The sequence below is a fragment of the Cololabis saira genome, chromosome 12, assembly GCF_033807715.1.
Source record: "Cololabis saira isolate AMF1-May2022 chromosome 12, fColSai1.1, whole genome shotgun sequence".
Classification (NCBI taxonomy): Eukaryota; Metazoa; Chordata; class Actinopteri; order Beloniformes; family Belonidae; genus Cololabis; species Cololabis saira.
Window position 1 is genome coordinate 36,805,986 of NC_084598.1, and position 13,226 is coordinate 36,819,211.

The 13,226-nt window shown below is 43.7% G+C and overlaps 1 protein-coding gene across 4 annotated transcripts in view; it reads right to left on the reverse strand.

Annotated features, from left to right (window-relative positions):
• Window positions 1-13,226, reverse strand: part of dennd2c (DENN/MADD domain containing 2C) — a 48,768-nt gene that overhangs the window by 6,255 nt on the left and 29,287 nt on the right. For all 4 annotated transcript variants that reach the window (XM_061736747.1, XM_061736745.1, XM_061736746.1 and 1 more), the window contains exons 12-15: window positions 11,631-11,771; window positions 11,167-11,315; window positions 4,705-4,882; window positions 688-729 (exon numbers count right to left, since the gene is read on the reverse strand). In XM_061736747.1, the coding sequence (XP_061592731.1) occupies window positions 688-729; window positions 4,705-4,882; window positions 11,167-11,315; window positions 11,631-11,771 (510 nt within the window). The remainder of the gene's footprint in view (window positions 1-687; window positions 730-4,704; window positions 4,883-11,166; window positions 11,316-11,630; window positions 11,772-13,226) is intronic.

Below are 13,226 nucleotides of genomic sequence, written 5' to 3' on the forward strand. Positions count from 1 at the left end.
CCAGTACTTTTATACTTTTACTTGAGTAAAAAACTTGAGTTGATACTTCAACTTCTACAGGAGTATTTTTAAACTCTAGTATCTATACTTCTTACTACTTTTGACACCTCTGCTTCTGATTCAGTTCAGTTTATTTGTAAAGCTCAAAATAATCACTAAACTCTAGTTTAAACTTAACTTTAGGACAAAGATTACTGTAAAACCGCCATTACCGTCATCTACCTCATAAACATCCTACCTTCTTTTTTTGCACTGTTTTTCTTTCTTCCCGTACTGCACCACTTTTTTATTTTTTATGTATATACTGTTTATATTTTGTAATTTATATTTTTTTTTTGACCCTTTCCCTGCATGTGTGTGTTGAGTGTGCTGCTGCTGCACAAAGCAAATTTCCCCATTGAGGGAGAAATAAAGGACAATCTAATCTAATCAACTGAAAAGACTAAATTATTGTAAAGTAAAATCTGAATCGTGTTCCGACTCACGAGGGTTTTACATCCTGCAATTCAATTCAGCTTTATTTAAATGGCGTCTATGACAACACAAGTTGTCTCCAGGATCTTTCCAGAGAACTTTAGCAGATTTGTGCAGCGTAACTGTCTTTGTCGCCCTCAAAGCGCTGCACCCAGAAAAGGGACAAGTGTGGGCAGAGCCGTGGCTCCCACGCCCACAACTGTGTGTACACACCTGAACGACAAACTTGTCTGCACACAGATCCACAATAAGCACCTGGAAGACGACACAAAAAGAAAGAGGAGAGTCACAAATTGAGGAGGTCATAATTTCGTAACGAGAGCTCTGGCGTGAGTCAGAGCTGCGGCGTCACCGCCCGCAACGAAGGCCGAACGTAAAACCAAAGCGTGGCTCTGCGAGGGTCCGTGGTCCGTGTATCTTTTGGTCATTGGATTTTTCCGTCATGAGTGGGAATCAAAAAACAAAAAACGATTGGTTTATTTGATTTTCCTTTTAAAACAAAAAACAAATATTGAATACACTGCATTTTTTCTTTTTCTGTGTTAATATGATTTAACAAAGATTCAAAATACGCTTTTATTTTCGTTTTCTATTTCATATAAGAAAAATGAAATCCCTAGTCAACAGGAAGGAAAAAACGAACCAAAAACAACCGTTTATTCATATTCGTGCACCGGAAGCTGGCATTTACAACCGAATGAACTTAGTTCTGGATATTTAACAGGCATTCCTGTGACAATTCTCTCCAGGGGAAGTTTGATTTTAATATTTAATTGGTCGGGTTTACGTGACTCGGAAATGGCTCTGTATGCTGCAGTTCGGGTAACCATGGCAACCATAGCGGCGCTGAAACAACAGATTAAGGATTATTTTTTAAAGATTGATTAAGGACTTGTTCCACAGCGGTTTGACGCACAATGACATTTCCTGCACGTTGCAGCAGATGTGTCTCCTGCAATGCTCAGAAATGAGCGTCAGAAGATTCTGTGCTCGGCATCATCTGAGGAGAAAAAGGCTACGCAGAGCTGGAGAGCGCTTTGATTCATCATGGCCGAATGACCGGCTATCTGTCTTCAGTGGGGGTGCATGCTGGAGAAGGTCGGGTTGGAAGAATTAATTTAGTCCCACGCGTGAGGAATCCACGTGATTATCATTATATGTATAAATTGCACTGCAGCACAAACTTTACCTGATGCCTGAATTCATGGTATGGCTGATGGAGCTCTCTCAGGTTCTTCCAACCCGACCTTCTCCAGCAAGCACCCCCATGTGAAGACAGATAGCCGGTATTGCGGCTTTCCTGTACTTTTAAGAGCCGCTTGAGAGTTTATTGTGAGGTCCTGTATATTTGCATGACGCGCTGCTGACAGAGAAGTAGGCTACGCTGAGTCCGACAGAAGTTTTATGGCGTTTAATGACAAAACTCTGCCACAAACGGCCTTCCGACATGCTTAATGGGTTTTAAACGTGTACACTGCAAACGTGATCGGGGTGATCAGTGTTCAGTACAAAGCTGTCAACAAAAATTAGGCTACGGCTCCCAACTGTCCTAACTGCATGCGAGCGTCCGACTGTCGCGCCGCAATGCGTGGCATCGGACCCGCTCTGAACGCGTTATCGGCCCCACGTTCTACCACGTTCTTTTGATTGACAGCTGAGACTCGCCTTTTAGAAGGCTGATTTATGGTTCCGCGTTACACCAACGCAGACCTTACAGCGTAGGGTACGCGGCGCGGTCACCGAACGGTGCGCGTCGCCGCGTACCCTACGCTGTAGGCTACGCCGTCGATTTTACGCGGAACCATAAATCAGCCTTTATTCACCCGCCCGTGCGCTCCTGAAAGAAACTCCTAACATTAGCAGACTCCTAAAAGAGTAAAGGGACAAGTAAAAGATGGGTGATTACTTGTAATCTCCCTACGTTTGTACTTTCTAAACAGAAAACAAGCTTATTATTCGGTGGAATAAGTGGGGAAAAAACCGAACAATTAATAACGGCGTGTGATTACGCAATCAAACAGCGAACAGCTGGAGTGACCGGCGTGCGGTGCAAACATGTCAGCATGTCAGATCATTACTGGGATGTGGGGAAAAAGCAGAGGACACGATCAATCCGGCAGGATCCGGGACAAATTAAGCCCTAATAAGATTAAGATAAGATTCTTATAATATCTTATTATCTTATCAGAACCTTCCAGCCTGGCGATCTCCCTCCAGCAGCTGCCACTTTATTGAAGTTCTTGTATTGAAATGACTGTTTCCTACAGCGCTTTACACTTTTTTTTCAACTTTCAACCGGCTTTCAACGCGAGCGACGGGAAGAAAATAGAAGCAGGGCGTGCGACAAAAGTCCAGCTCAAAACGACGCCGCGTCGCTCGCAACCAGTATAGACAGTGCAATAAAAATAAAGCAATGGAACTGTTTTTGACGCTGACTCTCGCTCGCGTCGCATGCAGTGTGTATATTTGCAATATACTGTGGACATCTGAATAAAAACCTCATAAATAGATTGAATCAAAGCGCTCTCCAGCTCTGCGTAGCCTTTTTCTCCTCAGATGATGCCGAGCACATAATCTTCTGACGCTCATTTCTGAGCATTGCAGGAGACACATCTGCTGCAACGTGCAGGAAATGTCATTGTGCGTCAAACCGCTGTGGAACAAGTCCTTAATCAATCTTTAAAAAATAATCCTTAATCTGTTGTTTCAGCGCCGCTATGGTTGCCATGGTTACCCGAACTGCAGCATACAGAGCCATTTCCGAGTCACGTAAACCCGACCAATTAAATATTAAAATCAAACTTCCCCTGGAGAGAATTGTCACAGGAATGCCTGTTAAATATCCAGAACTAAGTTCACTCGGTTGTAAATGCCAGCTTCCGGTGCACGAATATGAATAAACGGTTGTTTTTGGTTCGTTTTTTCCTTCCTGTTGACTAGGGATTTCATTTTTCTTATATGAAATAGAAAACGAAAATAAAAGCGTATTTTGAATCTTTGTTAAATCATATTAACACAGAAAAAGAAAAAATGCAGTGTATTCAATATTTGTTTTTTGTTTTAAAAGGAAAATCAAATAAACCAATCGTTTTTTGTTTTTTGATTCCCACTCATGATGGAAAAATCCAATGACCAAAAGATACACGGACCGTCCGTGTACTTAGCGGCCATCCGTTTTTTGAAATGACAAAATAAAAATAGAAAATAATCCAAAATAATCTGTTTCCCATTTTTTGTTTTGATAATAAAAAATGGAAAACGGATCGTTATCCGATTTAATTGATGCGTTTCCAAGGATACTGAAAACAAGGATTGGACAAATGGGGGGATTGCACATATGCAATAATAAATGAAGAAAGTTGTTTCTGGTTCTTTTGTTGATCAGATTGAAAATTAACAGTTTTAGATTTTTTTAATGTTGAAACAGAAAATAAATAAAATATGAAACCTGGGAGTGAAACATGAGTTTAATGTGTAATCTGTCTTCACTCCGTCATGATGTTGTGACAGTCCGTTCAGCTGCAGCGTCCAATCAATAACATGTACTGAACTCTAACATACTGCCCCCCGTTGGAAACGAATAGGAAATAGAGAAAAGAGTTTTCCACTCGCTGTTCTAATTCCCAATTTCGATTTTCAAACACATCAATGAAATCGGATAACGGATAATGAATATATCCGTGTATCATTCGTTCTTTCCATTTTCAATTGGCAATCAAAAATCAAAACATGAAAAAGTGACTGGTTGTTTGTTTTTTATTATAACACAAAAAACGGAAAAACGTCTGGTTTTTCATATTTCCATTTTAGGCACAGATCAAAAATACGAAATAGAAAAACGGGCCACAGGACTGAATTTGATTTTAATATTTAATTGGTCGGGTTTCAAAAAAATAATCCTTAATCTGTTGTTCCAGCGCCACCATGGTAATCATGGTTACCCGAACTGCCGCGTACCATGGATGTAGAATCCCCGGGTCACGTAAACTCGACCAATTAAATATAGATAGATAGACGTTTTTCCGTTTTTTGTGTTATAATAAAAAACAAATAACAAAATAACCCGTCACTTTTTCATGTTTTGATTTTTGATTGAATATGGAAAGAATGAATGATACACGGATTCGGATTATTTCTCTATTTTTATTTTGTAATTTCAAAACAAAAAACGGATGGCCGCGAAGTACACGGACCTGCGAGCTGCTTTTAAAGTAAAACGGAGAGACGAACCTCCTCGATGGGCAGCTCCAGCAGCTCCGGCAGGCACGGCGCCAGGACGCCGATGAGGAAGGGCGTCGGGGAGCAGCTGATGTCCAGCATGCTGGCCGGTAACACGGGCACAAACGTGTGCTGCCAGGTGAACGGGTAGAGCAGCGCCAGCGCCGCGTGGCCACACCGGGACAGCACACTGCAGAGACAGTAAAAACACGGCTCAGATAGAAAGTCCAGCTCCCCGACGATGGACAAAGATCGGCTGTGACATCTGTGATTATGCTGCTGATAAAACATTACTACCGTTCTGCCGACGGCACGAGGCTCCGGTGGCTTTTAAAGCACAGCCACTGGTGCTGTGAAACGACACTTTTATGAAGCCCAATCCCTGAGCAGAGTTTTGTTTAAATCGAGCTCGTTCAGTATCAAATACACACTTTTCCTCTCAGTTAAAGCTGCAGGTTTTCCACTTTAAATCCAGCCTGTTTTTTTTTGTTTTTTCCATCAGGTTTGGATGCTTTATGACTCAGATGACTCACATCTGAACCATTTAAATTTGATTTACCAGTAACTGTTGTGCATGTGGGTCATATTTTCCCCTTAAACATCCTCGCAGACTTCACAGCGCTCTCACGCTCTCAGGTCCACCTTCACAAATATAATCAGCTTTGCTCAAATATGTTCAAATTTGATCTGTTTTTGGTCTGCTGAGAAGTAACCAAAGCAAGTATGAATGTGTCGTTTGTCCTGCTGTCACTGTTCATATCTCCCCGTTGGTCAGGACCGTTTTCACTGCGTATGAGACACAACATGACAGTTTGTTTGATTTACAAAGGAATGAAGACAGACGCTACGGAGGCTAAAGAGGCCCCTCCAACAAACAGACTGCTTTAAAAGGGGAATGCGATTAAAAATAAATACATTTAGAGCATACATGTGATTGTTTCATATCATCTTCCCATTCCTTTTTTTTCTGGGGCTGCCTGAGTCAAAACGTCTCCTTCAAGGAGTTTTTAACTTTGCAGGTTATTGTAGCGTCACAAACTCATCAAAATAAATCTCCTGCTTGGAAGTAATTTAACGACAGAGGAGACACAACCTGAGGAGTAACGGGGTGGAGCAATAAAACCTGCTGCTTTGAGCAGAGAAGTGACACCATGTTTGGAGAGGGAGCTCTTGTACCGCTTCTCTACCGTATTGTAAATCTGTCAGCTGTGAAACAAAAGTCAGAATGCGTCTCTCCAACTGATCAAATGCACCGTTTTAAGAGAAACATCTTCATTTCAACTCGACATCCTTAAGCCGTACATACTGCACAGGTAACATTTACGTAACAGCGTAACAACCAACTTTACTCGATTGACCTTTACATCCTGGATCTGGGAAGACAATCCGCAATCACGGGTCCAAACAAACACGAAACCAAGTGTGACTCCACATCGTCTGCGTCAAACATGCCGTTTCATTTCAGGAACGATTACAAATATTTGTCAATTAGTGCAATTTTTTTTCCCTAAAATTACAATGTCATAATGATTACATGTGAAATTTAGAGCGAGTGAGTGAGAATAACAAATGTTTCGTTTGTTTTCTTACGTACAACGTGATCAGGAGTAGGGCTGGGGATCGATTAAAATGTCAAGAATCGATTTGATTCCGATTCTTAAGATTCAGAATCGATTATCAAGATTTGATTCGATCCGATTCCGATATTGATTTGGGTTAGTGTTATTAACACAGTTTTTTGAGCTGTTGCATGAATTATATGACTGTAGTTATGCAAAATATTACTACTAGTGTTATATTGAGATTCAATAGCAAGTATTGGCAGCTAATGATGCTGTAAGGACCAATCACCTCCCAGAATGCTGATAGAACTGCTTTCAGAAACATCATGTGGGTCAGAATTATCAAACAGATCCAGGGAGGAAACAGAGACGGATGAAATCGGTTTTATTTTTTCCCACATTCCATTTTTATTTGTTCCTTTTTCGGTCTATTTTGGTTTTAAATTTTTGAGAATTTGGTTTTTAGCATTTTTTGCAAATGTAACCCCAAGACAGTATATAAAGTAATGAAATATAGACAATTTATGCAATTATAACTGAAAACTTTAATGTTTTCATACCTTTAAACATATTTAAAGGCAAAAACATGGCACCAGTTATTCTCGTGTCCAACAAAAGATTGCTTTTTTGGGGATAAACAAAAAAATAACAAAAAGTTGTAATGTAATGATGAAAAAAAAATACATAAATAAAAGAAAATTAAAAAAAAAAAAAAAAAGAAAAAATCGATCTTTAGACATATGAATCGATTTTTAGGAATTAATATGAGAATCGATTTAGAATTGGGAAATCAATTTTTTCAACACAGGCCTAATCAGGAGGTTGTTAAAAATCCTCACAACTCGGTTACAGAATAGATGGATGTCTCTTACATACACAAGCGGTCTCTCCTTCTCTACTCCTTTTCTATCCACCCCGGGTGGTGGAGGAACGAGGGAATCAGGTTTTACACCTCTCCACACAGAGACTGGGAAAACGGGGGAAACGTTCTGCCAAGAAAAGCCAGAACCTGATGATATTCCCGTATGAAGTTAAGTGAACTGTATAAATGCTAACAACACTTTGCAAAAGCACTTTCACCTCCCACGTTTCGGATAAAACGAATACAACCAGCCGGGGATGGAGATGGATAATTCAGCGGTGAGTTCTGCGACTCGGCCATCGCCTGCAGGTCTGAGTCTTTACAGACGTATCGGTCTCAAACTAAGCGGAACGGTTGCGTCATCTTGGACTTCTGGGAGTTAGTCGATACTGCAGACGCTCTCACGTCACAGAAGGGATTTTTGTTTCTTAGATGTTTCATTTATAGTTAACCTTGCTACAAAAACACTTTTACCTGACAAGATGTTGGCGTTTTGATGATTGTATCAGGCAAAACTGATCACATCAGTCCAGGAATCATTTCAGATTAAATTTCATGGGAACTTGAGATGTAACGTACGACGGAGTATTAGGGCCAAACTAAGACAAAAAAAATTGAAATTACGAGAATAAAGTCATAATATTATGAGAATAAAGTCGTAAAATTACGTGAATAAAGTCATAATGTTGCGAAAATAAAGTCGTAATAGAATAAAGTCGTAACATTACGAGAATAAAGTCGTAACATTACGAGAATAAAGTCGTAACATTACGAGAATAAAGTCATAATGTTGCGAAAATAAAGTCGTAATGTTGCGAAAATAAAGTCGTAATGTTGCGAAAATAAAGTCGTAATAGACTAAAGTCGTAACATTACGAGAATAAAGTCGTAACATTACGAGAATAAAGTCATAATGTTGCGAAAATAAAGTCGTAATAGAATAAAGTCGTAATATTACGAGAATAAAGTCGTAACATTACGAGAATAAAGTCGTAACATTACGAGAATAAAGTCGTAACATTACGAGAATAAAGTCGTAACATTACGAGAATAAAGTCATAATGTTGCGAAAATAAAATAAAGTCGTAACATTACGAGAATAAAGTCGTAACATTACGAGAATAAAGTCGTAACATTACGAGAATAAAGTCGTAACATTACGAGAATAAAGTCGTAACATTACGTGAATAAAGTCATAATGTTGCGAAAATAAAGTCGTAATAGAATAAAGTCGTAATATTACGAGAATAAAGTCGTAACATTACGAGAATAAAGTCGTAACATTACGAGAATAAAGTCATAATGTTGCGAAAATAAAGTCGTAATAGAATAAAGTCGTAACATTACGAGAATAAAGTCGTAACATTACGAGAATAAAGTCGTAACTGTTAGGGATAGTTTTCTTCGAACCCAATTGCACGACACAAAACAGGAGTAATTTTAGCCAAAAATCACGGCGTGGTTTAATTCTGAACCAAAGAACCCCCACAGGTAATCCACAGAAAGTGGAACGACAAAAAACCTCACTTTAAAAAAGAACACAAAAACCTTCCTCACAGGAATTGGAAAATAAACAGGCTCAGAACATAAGTAAACCACTAACTAATCGCCTTCCAAAGTTAACCAATGTTACAAGACAAACCCACACCCAACAACTCGCAGCCCCCGCTCTTTAAGCTCTCCTCCTGATGAGGCTGACGAGCTGCAGGTGTGCGCTCAGAGTGCCAATCAGCACCAACCGGGCTGGGGAAGAAAACCTTGCCCGCCCGATTCCTAACACTACCCCCCCCCTCTAGGAACAGATCCCAGATGTTCACAACCACAACATCCAGATCCCAAAACAGGGTGGGCGGAGGGGGCCCGGAGGAGGGCCCAGGCAACACAAAGTCGGGGCTCCGGGGTCTTGGGCACCAGGTCGGTCAGACCGGTGAGACAGTTCAGGAGCCGTCCAGAACGGCGAGACAGTTCAGGGGGCCGTCCGGGAGACCGGGCCGACCAGAGAGACAGTTCAGGGGGCCGAACCCGGAACCGGACTCGGGACCTGGCACACTGGCCAGAGGGCCGTTCTCGGGACTGGACAGATGGAATCTGAGGTGCGTCCAGGATCGCCTCAGGAAGAGGAACAGAGACTGGCGGGACCGCCACAGGAACGGAGACTGGCGGGACCGCCACAGGAACGGAGACTGGCGGGACCGCCACAGGAACGGAGACTGGCGGGACCGCCACAGGAACGGAGACTGGCGGGACCGCCTCAGGAACGGAGACTGGCGGGACCGCCACAGGAACGGAGACTGGCGGGACCTCCACAGGAACGGAGACTGGCGGGACAGCCACAGGAACGGAGACTGGCGGGACCGCCACAGGAACGGAGACTGGCGGGACCGCCACAGGAACGGAGACTGGCGGGACCGCCACAGGAACGGAGACTGGGGCCAATGAGTCCAGGACCACCGCCGGAGCTGGAACAGGGGCCGATGATTCCGGGACCACCGCCAGAACAGGAACAGGGGCCGATGATTCCGGGACCACCGCCGGAACAGGAACCGGTGAGTCTGGGACCACCGTCAAAACAGGAACTGGTCGAGGTGGATCCGGGACCACCACCGGGACAGGAACAAGGTGAGGTTGGGTCGGCCACCGGCAGGATCCCTGGGACCACGGATCTGGCCCCGCAGGACCGACTGCGTTGCCGGAATCCTGACCCCTGGCTGGGTGGTGAAAGACCTTACGGAGCTCGGCCACAAACTCACTGTAAGAGTGACGAAAACTGGCCCCCATGGACCAGGAAGCGGCGGCCCACTGGGCTGCCCGGCCGATGAGCAGACTAAAGACATAAGCTACTCGAGCAGCGTCTGAGGTGAACCGGCTGGGTTGGTGGGTAAACACCAACTCGCACTGTTCGATGAAGGTAGCGCAGGTCTCGAAGTCACCCCCGTACCGCTGAGGGCTGGCAAGGCAGGGTTCCCGGGATACCGGGTCGTGGACTGCAGGGCCCATGCACCACGCAGGCTGGCTCAGCGGCCGGTTTGTGAGAGCCGCCACCAACCCTTGCAGCTTCTCCATCACCTCCGCGTGCTGAGCTGCGACGGCTTCTCGCCGCTGGATCAGCCCCGCCATTGAAGCCTGCCAAGGCTGGACCTGGAACAGCATGGCTGCCTCCAACTGGGGAGTGTGGCTGTTGGCCATCCGGATCTGCCTCTCCAGGGCAGCTAGCAATGAGCACGCTCAGTGTCGGCTGGGTTCAGCTTGGTGGGTTTGTAATGTTAGGGATAGTTTTCTTCGAACCCAATTGCACGACACAAAACAGGAGTAATTTTAGCCAAAAATCACGGCGTGGTTTAATTCTGAACCAAAGAACCCCCACAGGTAATCCACAGAAAGTGGAACGACAAAAAACCTCACTTTAAAAAAGAACACAAAAACCTTCCTCACAGGAATTGGAAAATAAACAGGCTCAGAACATAAGTAAACCACTAACTAATCGCCTTCCAAAGTTAACCAATGTTACAAGACAAACCCACACCCAACAACTCGCAGCCCCCGCTCTTTAAGCTCTCCTCCTGATGAGGCTGACGAGCTGCAGGTGTGCGCTCAGAGTGCCAATCAGCACCAACCGGGCTGGGGAAGAAAACCTTGCCCGCCCGATTCCTAACAGTAACATTACGAGAATAAAGTCGTAGAATAGAATAAAGTCGTAACATTACGAGAATAAAGTCGTAACATTACGAGAATAAAGTCGTAATAGAATAAAGTTGTTATATTATGAGAATAAAGTCGTAACATTACGAGAATAAAGTCGTAATATTACAAGAATAAAGTGGTAATTTATGAGAACACTAACAGGAAGAGCATCTTCTCCCTGTGTTAAAATGAGGAATATCTTGTGAAGTTATATTTATATATTATATATTACGACTTTATTGTCGTAATATTACGACTTTATTCTCACAACATTATGACTTTATTCTGACTTTATTTTCGTAATTTCCATTTTTTTTTTTGTCTTAGTTTGGCCCTAATCCTCCATCGTAGTAACGTAACAAGTCCTACCTGAGTTTGTCAGCGATGAAGATGACCCGCCTCTCCAGCAGAAGCGAAGCAAACACTTGCAGCAGTTTCCCCACGCTGAGACACTCCAGCAGACTGTCGAAGTCCACGTGCTCCAGCCTGGAGTCCACCGGTCGGCACAGAGTCAGAACCTGCAGCAGAACAAGAGAGCGTCTGTGACGTGCGGCTGCTGGAGCGGCGGGCGCAGAGCTGCGGCGCGGATGCAACAGCAAGCCGTTTGTTGGTTTGTGTAAAGCAGCAGATTCGTGGTTGGTATGCTCCACATCATAAATGTGAACCTTTAAGTTTAAGGAAGTCATAACGCTCGCAGCTGTCCCATAAAGAACCCCATCAGAGCGGAGGACGCCGGTCGTGTTCAGCCTCCCGCCGTGACTCACTGGGGCAGATGGGAGTGGTGCGGAGCAGCAACCACTAATCAACATTTCCTCTGTCGGTGTCGGGCGTACCTCGTTCCCAGCGCCGGGGAGGAAGCTCTTGATGGTGACTGTGCGTCCGGGTGCTGGAAAAGGGGCCTCCATCACGCTGCGCATGAACGGGTAAACCAGCGCCGGGGAAATCTCTCTCCGCTTCTCCACCTCCTCCAGAATCTGGACGGGCAGAACCAGAGCAATGGCTGTGACTCTTTAACCAACTAGTGCAGATTTCCATCAACCAATTTGAGATGGGAGAGACGCTGCGTGAATGCCACGTCTCTCTTTTTTTTTTTTGTTCAAAGTATTTTTATTCGGTTTTTTTAAAATCATACAAGATATAATTTGACATGCATTTCAATACATTTCAACACAATCCCGCCCCACAGAAAACCCCACCCCATTGCACCACCCCATGTCCACATTACATCACAGGTTCAGCAGTAAATGTGATATTTAGGGCCCGAGCACTTACAGTGCGAATGCCCTATTGTATCTGTAGGAACTATTCTTTATTCTTTCTTTCTTTCTTTCTTTCTTCTGATGAAATGAGGGCCTTTTTTGCCCCCCTAAACGTGCCCCAAAAGTCACCAAATTTTGCAACGCAAGCCAGGCCTGGCGAAAAATTTGATATTTTATGGTTTGCATTAATGGATGTTGCAAAATGGCTCAACAGCGCCCCCTAGAAAACGTTGTGCCTCAAGCCCCACAATACGGTTTGACGTACATGCACAAAAATCGGTACACACCTGTATCATGTCGCAACTTAAAGAAAAGTCTCTTGGTGCCATGGCCGAAAACTAACAGGAAGTCGGCCATTTTGAATTAATCGTGTAATTTTGGCACAATTTATGCCATTCCTTTGGCAGTTAAAGGGAAAGTTCGTTTTTTTACAACCTGGACCTTTCTGGCATTTTTTATGGTCGTATACTCACCCAGGCAAGTTTGGTGTCATTTGGAGTCCTTCGGAAGATATTAAGAGTTTTGTGCGAGCCGCTTCTCCATATAACGGTAGTGAACGGGGCACAGCGGGACACAGACGATGCAGCGTCTAAATAACACATGATTGCCGCGAAACTCGTTCATTTCTTTTATGAATCACTACATCTGCTTCTCGGCATCTTCCAGGACCTGTTGTCTACATCCGGGTCTGTGTTTGTAACAAGGAAATCAGTTTGTAAACAAGACCTCTGAACTCATGACGTCATCTCTGTGCGCGCGTCCCAGACACAGCTCCGTGTACAGCTGGAGTTCACTACTGTTAGTTATTTGAAACATGTCTGAATATTTGTCATATTCTGAGGTTGTGGACGACGACTTTGAATATGATGGACGTCCTTACCGTTTTGAGCCAGAGTATACGGCTGAAGAGCTCACTGAACGGAGGACAGAGTGCGCGCACAGAGATGACGTCATGAGTTCAGAGGTCTTGTTTACAAACTGATTTCCTTGTTACACACACAGCCCCGGATGTAGACAACAGGTCCTGGAAGCAGATCTAGTGATTCATAAAAGAAATGAACGAGTTTCGTGGCAATAATGTGTTATTTAGACGCTGCATCGTCTGTGTCCCGCTGTGCCCCGTTCACTACCATTATATGGAGAAGCGGCTCGCAAAAAACTCCTAATATC